Source organism: Haemorhous mexicanus, chromosome 4, assembly GCF_027477595.1.
Source record: "Haemorhous mexicanus isolate bHaeMex1 chromosome 4, bHaeMex1.pri, whole genome shotgun sequence".
In the NCBI taxonomy this organism is placed as follows: Eukaryota; Metazoa; Chordata; class Aves; order Passeriformes; family Fringillidae; genus Haemorhous; species Haemorhous mexicanus.
The window spans coordinates 47,374,796-47,393,677 of NC_082344.1; the positions used below are offsets into that span (position 1 = coordinate 47,374,796).

At 39.1% G+C, this 18,882-nt stretch overlaps 2 protein-coding genes across 27 annotated transcripts in view; one reads left to right on the top strand and one right to left on the bottom strand.

The window, feature by feature from the left end:
- Positions 1-7,787: 7,787 nt before the first annotated feature.
- On the top strand, positions 7,788-11,396 carry LOC132326927 (general transcription factor IIE subunit 1-like). Its single transcript, XM_059845635.1, has 4 exons — positions 7,788-8,235; positions 9,504-9,705; positions 10,239-10,465; positions 10,871-11,396. Exons 1-4 carry the CDS (start codon positions 7,788-7,790, stop codon positions 11,263-11,265), a joined length of 1,272 nt encoding a protein of 423 aa, XP_059701618.1. The 3' UTR covers positions 11,266-11,396.
- Positions 11,397-14,178: 2,782 nt separating this feature from the next.
- Positions 14,179-18,882, bottom strand: part of PCM1 (pericentriolar material 1) — a 40,717-nt gene continuing 36,013 nt past the window's right edge. For 25 of the 26 annotated variants that reach the window (XM_059844688.1, XM_059844687.1, XM_059844710.1 and 22 more), the window contains 6 exons: positions 18,518-18,663; positions 17,552-17,618; positions 16,362-16,612; positions 16,092-16,184; positions 15,845-15,968; positions 14,179-14,507 (listed from right to left, as the gene is read on the bottom strand). In XM_059844688.1, coding sequence (XP_059700671.1) covers positions 14,482-14,507; positions 15,845-15,968; positions 16,092-16,184; positions 16,362-16,612; positions 17,552-17,618; positions 18,518-18,663 — 707 coding nt within the window. In that variant the 3' untranslated portion in view covers positions 14,179-14,481. Of the gene's footprint in view, positions 14,508-15,844; positions 15,969-16,091; positions 16,185-16,361; positions 16,613-17,551; positions 17,619-18,517; positions 18,664-18,882 lie in introns of those variants that run through there. The other variant, XR_009486245.1, reaches the window with a different exon arrangement.

The following is an 18,882-nucleotide window of genomic DNA, read 5'->3' on the forward strand; positions in this document are numbered from 1 at the left end:
AATGAGCAGTAGAAGAATCCCAGTGGTGAGACTGCCTCTGCTGGAGATTCTCCATTTAAGGTAACTCCAGTCTTTCCTTAATGTTTTGTACTATTAGTCTTGTCTTTCTTTTAAACTTGCCAAGTTTTCTCTATTTGACAGATACACAGTGTAGAAAAAAAATCCCCAAAACATTCCTAGGTTTTTTTTCCCCTTTATATTTCAGTGAAAATGGGTCATCTCAGTAAGAAAGTTTGTTGGTGGTTTTTTTTGTTTTGTTTTTTTGTTTTGGTTTGGGTTTTTTTTGTCTGCACTAAAAAAGATTAAATCACAAGCACTGAGTTGTAGCAAAGAGTTGCCATCTTGTTTTTAAAGTGGAACTTTAATTCAGGTACCCGGTTTAGACATAGTCTAATGTTTGGATTAGACATAGTCTTTTCTCAGGCTACACCTACCGTCTGAATTGCACCAGTGTTTAAACCTTGGAGTAGTTACATGTAATTTGCATCTGCTTAGTTTCCAAAATGCTACATTTACATTTCTGCAAGAGGTGTACATGCACCATCCCCTGAGAGCTGGAAACAGCTCTCTTAAGACAGCCATATCCAGCTCCATGAACCTTCTGTGTGAACCAGGTGGGAAAAAGAAGTAAATGTGACTGGATGGAAAGGAGAAAACAGGGAAGGGGGGGAAAGAAAGTGAAAGGAGCAGGAGCTAGTCAGGAAATGTCAGAGGAAAGAGAAGTAAAACAGCACAAGAAGACAGACAATAGTGGCAGGCTATAAAGATCTAGCAACTGCACAGTATGCTCCTCTACTGACCCTTCCTTTGCTGTCAGCTGAATTCCCAACCAAAATGTGCCTCCTCATCTATAGCAACTGCTGTTACCATTTATTTTCAAATTATGCTGAGAGACAGTAGATCTAAACTGATTCTTTAAGAAAAGAATATTGAAATTAAAAATACATATTATCTCAAGCAGCTGTTCTTCAGATTTAAAATCAAGATAAATTGCATTAGAAGTATACTCAGGCTGTGAAGTGGCCAGAAGCCACTCATTCCCCTTTGTGAATCAGTTACAGTCTCTATGTGTGATCCTAAAATTCCCTTTGCAGAGATCCCTTGTTTCACTCACTGCAAACAATGGGCTGTGCTCCTGTGAAGAATAAGAACAGCATAACAAAGGAGAAACCTGTTCCAGTTTTCAAGACATCTCTCTTGCAAGAGAAGGGATGATGCTACAGACCAGACACATCTCAGTACCCACTGGGTCCACTAAACTCTCACCCCAGCTCTGGCAGGTGCTGCACAGGCAGTAGGTTGTGGTGTCTAGCTGGTACCCAGTCTGTGATACCAGGGGTTGTATTTTGGAAGTACTGATCACAAAGGCAATTAAGACGGTGGGAGTTATGCTGCAATCATATAAAGTACTGTAAAGTAAATCCTAATTTTTTTACATCTCAGTTGAGTCTCTCAAAACTATCCAGCAGTCTTGATTTCAAACTCTGTATGTCAGAGCTCCATATGTAACACAGGCACAACATTCCCTTTTCTTATTATCAGGACGCTAAACTAATGCAAAAAGTCTAAAGCTGTCAAAGAAAGTTGATTTAGCTGGATCCCAGCATGACTTCAAGGATCATGGAAGGGAGAGCACCATAGGGAAACTGATAAAAAATGCATCTCTTCAGTGCAAGCTTTGTTTGGTTCACAAAATAAGCAGGGCTCAGAGCGTGCTGAACATAGACACCCCCATGTTGGCTGAGGCATTGACTTTGTAAAAGGGCCAGCCCAGGGAAAAAGAGGAGATGTGACTGTGTGACACAGGGCAGCAGGTTACATACAAGTACTGTTTCTGGCATTTTTTTATTTTGTAGTGCTTGAGTGTCTGAGCTAGATAGGTTGAGATTTTAGTTGATGAGGAGAATGAAAGATACAGCAGATCCTGGCTTCCATGTGTCTGTGTGAGAGAGACAATAAAAGAACTTGACACAGATCCCATTTACTCAAGGTGTGCACCACAGCCTTCCACCATGCCATCTGCCCCAGCCTCTGCTTTGCCAACGGGTCAAGCATACTACATTTGCTTTGTAAAGATATTCCCTACACCTTTGCCCTCCAAAGCAGCAACCCACTAATTTTCCCCTCCAACCTCTGATCAGTCTCTATATTTATTTCTTCCTCCTGAGACTGCTCAGTTGATAATCTGCCTCCTTCCTATCAAGTAGCCTGCAAGTGCAGTGCATGCCCATATCATTCCAGATAAACATCCCAACCACCCAAACGGGTTTGAAAGGAAGCCAAGTGACTCTGCCTATCCCCGTCTCAAGCTCCCACTTTCAATAATGTCTGTGTTACACAATATCACAACAACATACCAGCACAAATCCTGCTTCCCACAGCTCTTGGTGCCAGGGCTACCTGCGGTCTGAAATACCTTCTTTATTTTTTTAAATAAATACCAGTTGTTTTTTTTTTTGGCTTGGCTCTGAGTGTGCAGAGCTGAGCCAGCACCTCTGTCTGCTACATGGGGGCTAGATGTCCTTGCCAAAGGAGTTGTCAGCCACAGCATGACAGGTGACAGCCGTTTCCTGTTTCTGAAAGCAGTGTTACCAGCCATACCATCCCTCTCCTTAATTTAGAAAGCTGTTTTGTTGTCATCTGGTTCTACACTTCCACATGCAGGCTGAGGGCTGTAGCAGGAATAACAGCACTGAGGTTACACGACACTTTCCCTCTTCAAACCACTGGGCAAGGAAACCCACAGGAATTGTTTATTGTAAACATTTCCCACAGACTAAACTCAACAGGTAGCAGCAAGCAGTCTTGCTCCCCTGCATTTTCTGCTGTAACATGACAACAAAGGAGCATGCTCAAGAACCACTATATGGAATAAGTTATAGCTCTTCAAGGTTACCCTGTGAACATTCTACGTTTGCAGTTGAAGATTCGTGTCAAATATACTTCTCAGCTCTGAGTATCTGCCAAGTGGATTCTTATAAATGGGGAAACAAAAAAACCAGCGATAGCAGAATTTTTCTCAGCATACAGGATGAAACCAATTTCTACTACTATAAATTACAAAGCAAGACCAGAGCTAAGATCAGGGATTTTTTTATAGTCACCTCTTCTTGCAGTTTCCTGAAAGCAGTCTCAAACCTTTAAAGTTTTTGAATCCAAATTCCTGGTTACAACTATTAAAAAATGAAGGGGTTTTTTTTCCTGGTACACACCAGTTTTCAGAGGCACTACCTTCTCTAGTGACATTTACAGATGCCAGTCCCACAATCTGTCCTATGCAGACAAACACCCACACCCTGAGTCCTCAGTGGACCTATGTGCCTGGCAAGTCAGAGAGTCAGAAATGCAGCAACAAACAGCAGTAACAAAAGCACAATACATGCTGCAACACGTACAGTGGAGCTGCAAGTCACGTCACCACAAAACACCAGCCTCCACTGTGCAGATGTAAAAAAAAGTTCTGAAAGAGGCACAGATTCGAGATGAAATGTGATGATTGCAATCCTAATAGAATTCAGTATTTTAACCCTGTACTGTACAATGGCAACCTTATTTAAACATTGTTTTTAAACAGAGATATCTAATCCACAAAATAGTATCCATCACTTTGTCTTCTAGAAAGGTACAGTGAAAAACTACTCTTTCTTTCCTTTTGAAGACATAAACCACCTAAAAGGATTAATAAGTAAAAATATGGGAACTAGTAACCATTCCAGTTTTTCCCTTAAGATTTTAAAATTTCCAGTTCGGTTTGGTTTTGAAAGCTTCTAAACAAATTATGTAAATTACCTATCCTAAGTACTTGGTTCACAACAACAACAAAAGGAGTTAATGATTATGTTAATTTTAGTGTCCTAAAGTTATGCTAATGAAAACACTAATCAAAGATTCCAGTCACATTTTCAGTCCTTGCCTGTTGTAGGTGGATTTCATGGAGCAATAAGATTTATAGCTTCATCATGACACAACATATATAAGGCTGAACTCACTCAGTTGCTAATGAAATGTGATCTGGGGACTCTTGCACCAGCTGGGTGACGATTAGGGCTTATCACAGATAGGTCTAGGAAAAGGCTGGGAAATACTTAAGCTTGTTTTGCAGTTGCTTTGAGCTCTTAGGAAAGGAGCAATTTCTCTACAACATCAGCCTGAAGTTTTCTGCCCATACAAGAGAGGTAATGATAAGGTTTTTAACTGATTTGCAAGTGATAGGGTTATATGGAGTCTGACAAAATCCTATCAAATCTTTCTGGTTTATTGCCTTTTATATTGTGAGATAGGTACTTTGTCTTCTCAGACAGCTCAAAAAAAAATTAATTAAGCAACTGGCTTCAGAGAAACCTTGCAAAACTTGCTCTATATAATGCCTCTTGACTTGAAATTCTGCTTTTAATAGTTGCCTGCTGGCACAACAAGCAACTCTGCATAGGTTTCTCACAGCAAAAAGAGGATCTTAAATGTAGTTTCTGGTTATGGGAATGGCTCCATATAAACTATAAGCAGCTGGGCCACTCAAACATGTAAGTTATTGAATATTTTTTAAAATAAATGTTTTAAGAAGACAGCTCCTATCCTCATAAAAATAAATACTTTAAAAGCAGAGGAAGTTCAAAGTTAAACTCTGACTTCTAGAATATCTTGTCCATACATCAGCTATCAGCTGGGGGGAAAAAAAAGGGAGGGAAAACTCTACATGAGTAGTAGAATGCCTTTCTCCTTAACACAGACTGTAGCTCAGCTGCAGAGCAGAATTCTGTTTAAAGCCCTTCTGGCTTCAGCAGGCTACACTCTTTCTACTCCTTTCCTTGGTAAGGGTGGTCTCCAGCTCCTCTCAAAAGAGAACTGCGGCCTGTCAACTGAAAACTGCATAATTACTTCTTAAAATCAGTAGTTTTAATGAACTGTGAGATTTCAAATTGGGTGATTAAAGGATTGAGAGGTTTTTCAGAGTGGATTGGAGAAATAAAACATCAACTATAGCGAGCACAATAGAAAAAGCTTCCCCCGTTTTTATTTTAAGTAATTTTTATTATAAAATACATCCAAAGTTCATTCTTGTATAGCCTAAAGGAAGATTTCTTGAGGGGGTTGTTTTTTTCCATTAATGTCTCTTATTCAGGTCAAAATCAGTCATTTTTGTAAAAGAAAGCCATTTCCTTTTCTATTGAACCAAAGGCTTGCATATTTAAAATTCCCCTGCAAATGGACAGTGAGTTCTATGGCTTTGTTTTTGAAAAGAGCTGCTCACTTGTATCCCAGAACATGTTCATAATATTTAAAGTATGTGTTTAGGTATGGCAGAGGGCAAGAGCAAGGTTAGGCTCTGTTCTGAGTGTGGTGGGGTTTTCTGTATGTTTGGTTGTTTGGTTTTTTTTAATGCCTATTTTACATGGTTGTAAGACTGTACCTGACAAGCTTTCAACCTCAAAGTGCTCAGAAACACTTCAGAGTAGTGCTTGCTTTAGAGATGCTGGTACGCAGTGCCAGTCTGAGCTAAGGAGTCATCCAGAGACCTGCTCGGTCAGCAAACCTCCTGCTTACAGTTCAGGTCCTACTTCTTCCTGGATGATGTTACCTACTTATCGCACTCCCTTTGAAATAATTTCATTCTGTATTTGACTAAGGGTAAGAAAAAAGAGTCATGAGAGCTGTACCTAATACAAGTCCTTTAAGTGTGAGCATTCTGCTGACATACCAGCCAAGAACTAGATGAAGAAATAGTTTTGTTCTTTTTGTTTAATACTGCCACAATCAAGCTGGAGGTCATGTGACACAAACCTACACAGAGGGCACCCCAGCCCTTTCTGAGATGTATCCCAGACCAATGCATTTGAGCAGTAACACTCCCAATACAGCCCCCAAAACAGCTGGGGCTGCCCTTGGTGCTCCTCAGCAGGGCTGGGCTGGGTTACAGAATTCCACGGTGGCTGCTTTCCTTTAGGCCTTTACTGAAGGCTACAGTGCCTCCATCCCGTGGACTCTGCCCAGCGTGGAAGGCCAAGGCTCAGTGCTCTCCAGAGCACTTCCCTGAAGAAACTTAAAGCCATGCTACTCTTCTCTGGAACTGGCTGAGGACATTGTCTATCCTTTCTTTACTGCTAACTATAAAGCACTGCGCAGGAAAAAAAAGTACAAAAATAGGCCAGAAAGAGGAAGAAAGAGAAGCATAAATTAGCATATTTTTCTGTGGATTAAATTTGTTAACCCTCTTTTGAGGGTGAGGGCAAAGAAGAAGTGAAACACAAAAAGAACAACTTTTTAAAAGTGCTTGTTCATGAAGGCTTTTGTCAAAAAGCACAGAAATGCTGCACTGAGTCTGAGAAAGATTGTCAAGGAACAGACTGACGTTGCCAAAGCTTCACTCCTTACTGTTGTGAACTTTAACTCTCTTGGAACAAAAGAATTTAGGTAAGGAGGAGGATCTGGAGGCCATCTGGTCCCTTTCTTATGGCAAAACTACTCTCAAAGCCAAGTCAGTCCTCTTTGGCTTTTGTCCTCTTGGAGTGCAGAGACCCAACCTCTTTCCTGGACAGCCCATTCCAGTGTTCCCTCACTTTTCCTGTAGGAAATTTAGGTCAGTGTGGTGCTATCACCTTCAGGGTTTCCAGACTCAGACCAGCAGGTTTCTATTGTCTTTATTTTCCATCAGGTGCATCCTGTGAAGTGCAAATTTAATTACAGCCCAAGTACTAGGCTACTGCAAGTGGTTCTGTTTGTTTAACTAGGATTTCTGATAAAGGTTGCCTGGAAGCTCAGATAGCAATATGCAGTTACCTGGGCTTTACCACTCCCTCCAGTGGGTGCCAGGGCTGGATGTAGTGTGCCATCCTCTACCTTCCCACCTCCTGACCCAGTGGCTGCACCAGCACTCTGCCATGTTACACTTTTGCATGGCTCCCTGCAAAACCATCTGGCTAGAGGCAGCGGTGTCAAGTACTACTGTAGGATTTTAACACACCTCAAAGAAGGGAATTGGCATTTCGCTTTGTTGAAAAACATTTTAATTTTTTTCTTCTCCCTCCTTACAAATAAGAAACTGTTAGGACAGTTGGACTGATTAAAATTAGTTACATTCTCATTAATGAGATTAGGAATATGGCCAGAAGTCCTACTTCTAGATGAGAAGAGCACTAAGGGATAAAATGTGCTACCCCAAATACCCTGTGCTGAGGGCCAGATAACTTGGATCATCCTGTGCTCCAGCTTTGCAAAATCTTTGTCTGATCACAGCAGCCAACAGAAATATCACAAAGAGCATGGAACAGGTGTTCAAATGTATCTTGTGGCTTTGCAAGGCAGATACAGTTTCAACTAAGATTTCTTGTCCCGAGCTTTATTTTTGAAGGCTTTACTTTTACTTCTGCTCTTACCTGGCTGGCTGTGAATGCAAACAGGCAGATGTAGACATGCAAGTTAAATGTGCTGTCTTCTGGGAGGATTATGAACTTTCTGTAACACATTTTCCCAAATATATTCTTTTTACACTTTTTTTACACAAAGAGGATTTTTACACAAGAAGATATCAATATTTCAGGGGTAAGCATTGCAATTCAAGATGAGATAATTTCTGATACCTATTAATACCTTCCCCATCCCCAATGCAGGTTAAGGATTTTACATTCCTCTATTCAGTGAAGACTCTTGCAGAAGTGCAGCACAGTAAATGACATGTTTTACACGTGCCTGTGTAAGGCAGGTGTAAAACTTCCTTAAGAAGGGTTTGCTGCAGCTCACCTCCCTTCTCTTTGTTGTACAGCACTTCTCCACTGACAGCGGCTCATCTCCTGATGGAGGAGCACAACGTTCCCAGCGAGGTGCCGGCAGCCCTGAAGCGCCTGGCCAAATGCATAGTGCGTGGTTTCTATGGTGTGGAGTGCTCCCTGGCCCTGGATGTGCTGATCCGCTACCCCTGTGTGAAAGAGGAGGACTTGTTACAGCTGCTCAAGTACGAGCGAAAGCAGCTACGCACCGCCCTCAACGCACTCAAGGCAGACAAGCTGGTGAAGCTGCGGATGCGAGTTGAAACGGGGCCTAATGGCAAGAGCACGAGGCACAATTACTACTACATCAACTACAAGGTGCTGGTGGATGTGGTAAAATACAAACTGGATCATGTACGCCGGAAAATAGAAGCAGATGAGCGGGATTCAACGACCAGATCCTCTTTTAAATGTCCATCTTGCTTTAGCACATACACGGACCTTGAAGTCAATCAGCTCTTTGATGCATTTACAGGTGTGTTACTTATATTGCTTATTTGCTGTTATCTTAAAGAATAACCCTGATAGCACAAAACTGTGTCCGAAGTGAAATTTGCAATAAAAGCATGTTTGTTAAAATGTGCTTCTTGTTTGCTGATGGACAAGGGCCTGGAACAGGTGATGCTGGGAGGTGAGGGTAAGAGAAGCACTGCCTCTGTAGAACATGCCAAAAAAAAAAGGAAGGTTAATCTTGAATGTACGAGCTGGGGTTGAGAATCAGATTCCAGGCCTCAGCTTTGCTTTGAACCTGGTTGAGTAATCTTAACTTATCCATGTCTTGTGAGTCTCACTTCCTCATATGGAAAGATGAACACAGTACTGTCTTTACTCTGCTTTGAATCTCTTAGTTAATCAATCAATTTGAGTGGTCATTCCTTCTGACTGATGAGTTGGACAAGATGTTTTGGTAAAACCATTTGCAGTCACCTACTGTAATAAGCATCTTGCAGCTCAGTGGCACCACAGCTGTTCTCCTGGGCTGGGAAGTTCAGGCTCCTCACAGGTCAACATGACACATCCACAGCAGAAGTGGTGTCAGAGCTTGTGGATTTTTCTTCTCTAAAAACAAAATAACTAAATAGAGTATTTTTTCAAAATGAGTCAATATGGCATCATGTGCAATACATTACCCAGAGCACGGCTACTGTGCTGACATCTGGGTTATGGGATCTGCAAAGGATTCCAGAGCCAGGCAGAATGAGCCTTATGACTAACCTGAAATGCCAACAGTGACATTTGTGTTCTGCCACTTGGCAAAATCACCCCTTTCTTCCTAAATCGAGGAGCTCTGTCGAGTTACTGAAATGCAAACATTGAAGCTGGTGATATATTTTCACAGAATAAGCTTGAAGTTTTGTTTGTTTTCCTGAATACGTAAATATGGGGTTCTAGCATATGCCTTGACTCTGACTCTGGAATAGCTAAAACCAGATGCTACTTATGCTTGAAAATGTCTTGTGTTACATTAAGAACTGAGAAGACGAGACTGGAGAAGAAAAAAAATAAATTGATGATAGTACATGTCTATCCAGCCTAAATTTCTCTCCCGAGACATTTCTTACTTGTGTAACAAGTGTACAATTCCAGTTTGCCTGTAGAGTTGCATTCCACTACTTAATGTGAACAAATGGATAAAGCCAGAACGCCTGGACAGATGTCCAGGCTGCAGGCTGCTTAACAGCATCCTGCTGATCTTTTTGCATTCTGTGAACATGAGAATTCCCACTTTGGAAAATGTTGCAGAGACTTTTCGCTGCACTTACTGCAACACTGAGGTAGAGGAAGACGGCTCGGCGTTTCCGAAGCACGACGCTCGAACGTTGCTGGCGAAGTTCAACGAGCAGATCGAGCCTGTCTTTGTGCTGCTGCGTGAGACCGAAGATATTGCGCTGCCCTATGACTTGCTGGAGCCTCAGCCAACAGAAATACCAGAATTATCAGAAAGGTATGAACATCACCCTAGAACTCCTGATCAATACAAATCCCCCCAATAACTTACCAGTTGTAAAATCTTTGAAATACTCAACTTGCAACCTATGTACTCTGTTCTGCTTTGTTCATTACAGTCAGCTGTTTAATGAAGAAGTCTGTAATATCTAAGGCATCCTAAATTTTTGCTATACCTTTTTAATTTTTTGATGCATTTTTAAAAGTAATTTATTCCCCAGATTACTCCTTCAGCTAATGTTCATAGCCCTTCCTATAGAAAGTAGTATGTCTCTATCAGTGTGCTTCATCCAGAGATGCACTTCTGAAGAGACCTTGCAAAAATCAATGATTCAGAGCCACTTGCCTGTGAGGTAAAAGGGAATGTAAATTATTAGAGCACTTCTTAAAGCTAGTCTGCTGACAAAACATGTTTTTGGGGTTGCTTGTTTGTGATTCTTGTTCAGGTTTTTTTTTTTAATGGGAACTGGGTGGGGGGTGGGGTGGTTCTTGCATTAATACTACTACTTCAAAATGTGACACCTCATTCAGCTTTGATCCGAAGTTGGGCTCAAGTGTGCTGGAATCCTGTAGCCGCCCTGAAAAATGGGAACACGGAAGTTCTGCTTTCGGCCTTACATACACCCAAAACTTAACTATTGATGTCCAAGACTCAAGGCAAGAGAAGAAAAGAAGAGAAAAAGCAACTGGAAAGCAACCTATCTGGTTGTCACAGAGCACTGTGGAAGGAGCAGCAACAGCCACCAACAATAGTGTTGGTAAGTTTACTGAATTCACCAATTAATTCTGCAGCCTTAGTGTAAATACAGCTTTCCCACTGAAAATGTAGAGAGCTTGGTTTAGACGATACTGTTTCTATTGTGTGTTAGTGGTTATCAGACCTTAGTTTCCAAAATCTAGTTTTAAGACTGATTGAGGTTATATTCCAAAAGCCAGAGATCAGGTGTGTCCTAAAACTTCTGGCTTTAGCCATGCAGTAATTTTACTGGTAATTTTTAGTATAATTTTTTACAGTGGAAAGCTCTCAGAAATGTCTGTATTTTCAAGAGAATTCTAGTGTGGGTAAAAAAGATCCAGAATAGAAAAAAAAAATCTATGCAGGATGCCGATGTGGTTGGTAACTGTAAACGCTTGATTCTTCTAACATTAATGTTATGTATTAGGAGTAAATGCTTCTGAAGAAACTGAAGAAAATGTTAAAGAAACTGTCACTGATAATGAAATCATCAAGACTCTTCTGGTCCATGAATCCAAGTCATCATCTAGCACAGACCAGGCTCCTATTGTCAAAAGCAAACGACACGGATCACACAGTGATAGCAGTGAGTTTGAAAAGGATGCCAAGCACTCAAGAGGAGCAGGAATGAAAGTAGTAGGCAGCAACTTTGAACAAGAGGAGGAACAGGAAACTTTGGGTCCTATTTTAATGGTAGCTGGCCAGCCCTGCTCATATGGCCAAGTTAGTGAAAACCCAGAGCTTGTGTCTCTCATGACAAATGAAGAGAGAGACACTTATATAAAAGTAGGACAAGAAATGTTCCAGTCTGTCTTTGAATAACTACTACTGTAGGAATATCCAACCTTGTATAGAAAAGATGAAGGCTTCTAACTTAGGTTCTTCAAAGTTTACCACTGAAGGGTTTTGTTTGAACTTGCTCTTAAGCAAGATGGTAATCCTGTAGTAGGTAACTACAGTTCAAATATTATCATTGCAGCCACAGCAAGTGTTGTTTGTTGTTGTAATGATTAGACTTTGTGGATGATGTAATTAGTTTTGAAGCATGAATAATTTCAGGATGCATTTGGATCTAATTAAAATAACATTTGAAAAGCAGTGATGCAATCTATAATAAGAAAAAAATTATTCCATCTCCCTCCGAGAAGTAACAGATACTTCCAGTAGCAAAAATGAGTCCAAATCCAGTATGAGCTGGTTTCATTCCATAGGTATGTTCCACTGGTGTGTTAGATCACTAACTGTACAACACTAAAGGACAGGTGTCACACAGCAACCTCCTTATAAGGGAAGAGCTGTTATTAAATTGCATTAGCAATAGATGAGAAGCAACTCTGGCCACTGAACTTTCATCCCAAGAATAATTTTTCCAATTCTTCATACTCACTATACAGAACTGTCTTGAATGGTGAACTGTGCAAGGGGCACTGGACAGTAAAATGTAGTGTTTCATTTTGGTCTAGATCAGTCAGGGAGCAAGCAATGTACCAAGCACAAGGCTCTGCTTCTCCAATCTCACTCCCACACTCCCCAGTGTTCTTTTTAAGCAAGAAACAAATTCTGCTTGAAATGAACTACGTAAGCAGAAGGACTGGCATTAGGCATAAGTGAGAGTTCAATTTCATCAGCAGTTCTGCTACTTGAGCAAGTGATAATGAAAGTAGACTAGAAGGGCACAAAGTTAAACACAGGAAATTCCCTCTGAATGTTAGGAAAATACTTCACTGTAAGGGTGAAGTGGCACTGGCACAGGTTGCCCAGAGAGGTGGTAGTCTCCCACCAGGAAGATACTCAAAAGCCACCTAGGCAAACAGCTCTGAGTGGCCCTGCTGGTACAAGATGACCTTCAGAGGTCCCTGCTGACCATTCCATAATGAAATAGTAGAGAGAAGGTATGACCGAAGAAACACCATTTCAATCCAATTTTCAGGTACACATACTGTTGGTTCTGACAGGTAATTTTCTGTTCAGTAGCTGGTGTGGGGCTGTTTTGAATCTGTGCTGAAAACAAGTGTTGATACCTCAGAGCTGTTTTCCGGATTGCTGAGCAGCACGTGCACAGAGTCCAGACTGCTTAATCACCCCATGGCCCCGGCAAGAAGGCTGGGGATGCACAGTTAGGAGGGGATGCCACCAGGACAGCTATCCCACACCACAGGGCATCATGAACATATTGAGCTCAAAGAAGAAGAAACAGGAGATGGTTGGAGTAATGGCATTTGTCTTCACAAGTCCTTGTTATGCATCATGGAGCCATTTTCCTGGAGGTGGCTTAACACCTGTTTGCCATTTTGCTTTGCATGCATGTGTAGCTTTTGCTTTACCTATTAATCTTTCCTTCAACTATGAATTGTTTTCACTCTTCCATTTCTCTGAGCCCACTGGTTGGGGAGTGAGCACCCAGCTGTCTGGTGGTCAGTTGCTGGCTGGGGTTAAACCCATCATTCCAGCACAAGAATTCAGGAATGGGGTGTGCTCAGCCTCTTTCTTAAGCTTAGAATTTAATGATTCAACGTATAAACTAACCTTATTTCAAAGCTGCAGACAATCTCACTCTACTTGATAAAAAATGTCCTCTTTTAGGTCTGAGTGATTCTTGTGCTTTATTAGTAATTTAGAAGTTTGATTGTTTCAGTTTCACAGGTTTGCCTTTGTCACAACATAGTTCCTTGGTCCTCAAAATGGTAAATTTTTTCTGCCTACAGTAGTACCACCAGTGTAAAGCCTGCAGAGTAACTAAACTATCATAAAACTAATGATTTTGCTAATCTACTTTCATTCTTGCACATGTGGCATGTGACCATAATCTGCCAATTCAAAATTTTTTCATAAAACCTAGAGACACTCCAAACAAACTAGAAAAAAAAAAAAATCACAGAAGAATTACAATCTCATTTTATTTAAACTTCAAGCATATTTAGGCTTCACCATCACTATACTGTCTCCCACAGTATATAGCCATATTATCATACTAACCTCAAAAGCAACACAATCCTGAATTAAAGATAACCAGTGCTTTTTAACTACTTTCAGAAAAGCCTTGTGTTTAAGGTAAACAGACTATAATGTAGCAGGTGTGCTGAGTAAGCTTCTTTTAGCTCAGTTTTATGACTTAGTGTTATTAGCAACTCTGACCTGAAAAACTGAACAAAGTTTTCTAATTTACTTTTCTGTAATTCTGCCTTGAGACTCCAGGAGGTGCTGACTTCAACTGTTTTTTAAAACATTGACTTTGTAATGAAATTTAGGAAACTAAAATTAAAGTCAAACACTTTAGAACAGATTCTTCAGACCTTCAATTGCAGCAATTTTAGCTATGAAAAGATATTAACATTTTCAGACAGGTTTAATCCTGTGAACATCAAAAGGATTCAGCAAATGCAGAAAAATACAGCTGGTTTCTGCAGTAAACTATAAACCTGGGGTATTCAACTTCATCTCAGATACATGTGCTGATAGGAAAAGAATTCCACAGGCCATGAACAGGAAGTTTTTTGTTACAGACAAGCTATACTGTAGGCTATAAAGACAACACGTAGGTATGTACTGTGTCTATACCTTGTATTTTGAGAAGATGCAAGAAACTTGGAGAATTTCTTGTCCCAAGAAAATTAGCAGTGTTTCTTGTAAGAGAAGAACAAACTGCTACAAGCATGCCAACAAGTCAATTAACTTCCGGCAACAAACTCAGCATACCAGTTTGTAAGCCAAAGAAAATTTTTCAAAAGAGAAAACTTACAGACAAGTCCAAACTTTATTTAAAACTACCATTGTGAACAATTTTAAAATTACCAAACAAGTCACAATAAAAAATAAAAAATTATGACAGAAAAAGAACAGTGCAGCAAAACTGAATAGAAGTGGATTCAGTTCCAGCTGTTTAAACTGCCACAGGCAGAAGATCACATACCTATCCTAAGAGGCAGCGTGTTAAAAATTTTACATTTTTATACACTTCCAGAATTCTGGGAAATTAGTACTGATCTTTATGCATTTGTATACATAGAGTTTATTAATGCAGACATCTTCAGGTCATTCTTATGCATTTTGAGCTCCAAAAGTTTCTGTAAAATAAGAATAAAATCATCATCTAATATCTACAAGGTATCAAACAGCTCATTACCACATTTCAGCTGCTATTTCATCCTCACAAGCATTTTGAGCCATGGCTTACTTGAACAGCTACAGCCATCCCCCCCACACAGAGCATAAGAATGACTTAGAGCTAGCTACAACTTTGGTCTGGCATGGCATTCTTGGTCAGACTGTTCCCACATCAGCCCTGGGCATCAGTATCCACCAAATGGGCACAACAGGCTTGTGCTGGCAGAGTTGTGAGAGGCAGAACGCTGAACAGGCAGTGACAAAAATGGAAGGAAAAATGCACCTTTCCTCTCACTTTGTTCTGGAAAAAAAAAACTGTGCTGCCACTGCAAATGCATTAAATAAAAAGCATGTTCATCAGCTTATACTATTTGAGGAATTGGAAGGAGGCACACTAGCAGGGAACTGCTAGTATCAAAATATCCACTTCATGCCCTTTATACATGCCATTATTGTATACGCCACTGGAAAATTACACATCTAACAATAAAACAGAAGTCTTAAATACTGTAGTTCTGTCACAATATTATAGAAAAAAACATTTTACTTCAAAATGTTGAAGTAAAACATCAGTTATTTGTACCCTTACACACTTAAGTATAAGCAAGTTATCCCATGAGAGTATGTGACTTGATTTCTGACTGAAAAAAGTTTTAAAAAACCCACAAAAACCATTTTCTCTGGCCTCCATTATCAGTAAGTTTTTGTACCTGCATTAAAAATATTTCACGAAAGTGAAAAATTTTATTGCTATCATACACACTGGAACTTTTTTCTACCACATGGTGTACTTCACATGAAAAATAATTTCTTTCTCCCTGAGGAGATGTTTTACTATTCTGAAAAGTCTCTTCAATGTTTTTATCACAAAAGCACTGAGCAGTCTGTCAGGAAATTATACTAAGTGTTATTAAATCAGATAATAGCAATTATAATTTACAGTATTATCAAACCCAGGCTTGTGAAACAAGAAACAAAAATACCGCTCCATTTGAATAAGTTTCAGAACCATTATGTTGTGACATACACTTTAAATATGTTAATTTTTATGACTTTATCAGCCACAGAATCTAAGAAAGTATATAGAAGAGAGATGGACAGCAAGATAAAATCCGTTCCTATCAATACAACACTTTCAAAAACACTTTGATAAAAAATGTCAAATTTCAAATGCACCAAAACAAAACCCAATATTTTTACTGCACTATGATAATTGCTTATTTCAATCACCAATATTTAAATTCGAGTATTCCACAGTGTTTTCCCAATATGTATGCAGAATATAGAAAAAAATTACCAGGTTCTTTCAATGTTTGGGCATCTCCTACTAATTCTTGATCTTGAGCTCCATCTCTATCCAGTAATTCATCAGACAAACTCTTGGTCTGGGCCTCTGTTTCCATTTTCTTCATTAAATCTGCCTTTGTAACAGAAAAAGCAAATCAGAAAATTCTGGATAATTCTTGCTGCTGTCTGGGTAACACAGACATTGACAGTTACACATGCACTTCTAAACAACAACTGCACAAATAATAGCAAAATACCTCTGAATATACAGCAAGTTTGAGGGGCAAGTCTTCAACTTTCACAAAGTCATCTTCATCAGATTTTTGACTTACATTTCCAGAACCAGGTTCCTGTTAATAAAAATGTGGTATTTAAGAAGTGCTATTTTCTTTTCTTTTCACTCCAAAACCATTAAAGTACACTAAAAATGCACATATCAAACTTGCAGATGGAAACCAGAAATATCACTGAAAAAAAAAAACAACTTATAATTTCTCTTGGATGGATCTTAACTGAAATATACACACATATTCGTTCACTAGCACAGGTGACTCTGTATCAGGGCTGCCAGCCATGGAGCTTTCAGAACTTGCACCAGATTTGTTTTCTGCACATGTGGTATCTCGTGTTTGAGTTTCATTCACTGTCAAAGATGGGCTTGATCCTTCAGTTTTCACAGTGGCTGTTATAAAGGATTCTGGGGTATTGGCTGTTAAAGCTGGTGTATTCTCTATGACACTGAGGTAATGATGCACAGCTGCAGCCACATCTTGTTCACCTAAAACCACAAAATTACATTTCAACTAGGAAGAGATAGTAAAATATTCTGAAGATACAAAAATTATTATTATTCTTTTAAAAATTATGATCCAAAGCTACAAATGAACAATGAAAGTGAATTACAGTCTCTCAGACAACACAAAGCTGATTGAAGCAAAACATCAGTTATTTGTACCCTTACACACTTAAGTATAAGCGATTTATCCCATGAGAGTGTGTGACTTCATTTCTGACTGAAAAAAGTTTTTAAAAAACCACAATAAACAACTTCCAGAACTAAGTGACCTACTACAAAATATTAATTCTAGGTATGAGGAGATATAATACAGAACAGTAAATACCTTAATATTTTGCCACTCTAATATTGATTTTTAGTCTACAAAAAAAGGCCAAGAACAAAACTAGTGTTTGCAACAGAAAAACACAGGGAAGGTGGTAACAGCAGTTACACTAGAAATAACATTCATACAACCCAGTAATGCTCCCTTCTTTTGATGGAAAAGCATTTCTTTGCTCTTAATCAGTTACAACATTACTCACAGAAAAAAAAATATAAATAGAAATTTCAATAACTAGTAAAATGGTAGTAGCAGAAAAAACAAGTACAAGACAAATCTAAACAACAAAACATTGTAACACATATTAATTCTGATACAGTTGTGTGCCAAAAGCTGCAACAAGCAGCTAAAATTCTTGCTCATATCAAGCATTAAAAACCACGTCTACCTAAGTAAGACTATTCCATGTTTCCTCTTTAAAAGGTTTACTGTGTCAATATCAACACAGGTACATCCAGGCAACTGATACAGTTCCATGAAAAAGACAGTCCAGTAAATTTGATCATCTTTCTCTTAGTTACATGTATCACAGGCACTGTTGAAGACAATTCTCACCATGCGCAAATTCATATGGAAGTGTAACTGCATACAGGGTTTACCTTTAGCAGATTGTTCTGATGACAAAATCTCACTGCTTTTTGCCTTACTCAGCTCTTGGTTTGAAGTCTATTGGGGAAGGTAAAAATGAGTTAGAACAAAATTTTACTGATCAGCTTCATAGCTTATTGGCTAATTTACTAACTAGAAACACACTGTACACTTGCTCCACTAATTTGTTTATTCAGTTTAAAATAAAAACAGCAAGTCCTACTTGCCAGCTGGTCAGTAACAGTTTACAGAACTATTAACACTGATAAGCATGTTTTATATGAACATTTTCTTTTCACTGCAGTGGTTCCCAGAAAAACTCTGGTTCTACTTAAAAGATCTACTGTTTTAGACTTTTAAGTAAAATTTTCCAGTTACATCCTTGCCTAATGTTAATACCTGTTGAGCAAACCAAAGTTTCAATAGACTGTCAGTCTTATTTAATATGTAAAGAGCTGACAATTCTCCAAAACAAGGTTACATATATTAAAATTTTAAGAAAACTAACAGTGAAATGACAATCATACCCAATAACATTTCACCATTGTTCCAGAAATAATCACAAAAGGGAGGAAAGACAAACAAAAGACATACTAGAATACAAGAGTGATTTACACCCAATTAGAACTTGATCTCAGCAAACACAGAGAAAGAACTACTTAAAGGTTTAAAATCGTGGGTTTTTTAACATTTAACTTCTCGCTTGCAGTTTAGCATGTTTTCCTCTCTCATAGCAGATGTAAACATTAGTTTTGTATCTGTTCATCCATCCACTTTGGCATCAGCTGTAATAAACTCAGGTGAGGAATGCCACATTATGCATGTAGCACCTACAGGCATCATATGATTTCTTGTATTATCCTTTTACTTTCAATAGTACAAAGAAGTGCAAGAAGAAAAATGAGATACACAGATACATGTACTGAAAAGCTGTGCACTGGCACAGGTTTGTTCTGCTTTTACAATTTTGTCTGTACCTGTTCATTTTCAGTTGTTTCACTGCTGGCTTGTAGTGATGTTTGCACATCAACAGGTCCTTCCTCAAATTCTATTTCTTCATCTTCATTCTCATCTTCTCCACTGCCATAGTTAGTCAGAGCTTGGGTTTCTGCTTTTGATAAACCTAAAGGCAAATAAATGTAAAACCACCTGTGAATTGCCAAATCCTGTTGGGGAATTTAATGCAATGATACCCCTTACTTCAAAACATCCTTTAAGATTAAGATACAGTAACGACTCAACTTTCAAAAGATCTCTATGTTTCACATCAGCTATATTATGAAGAAACAGTGAGAAATGTCAAAGTTATTAAACAAGTTGGTGCAACGAATGTAAATGGTAA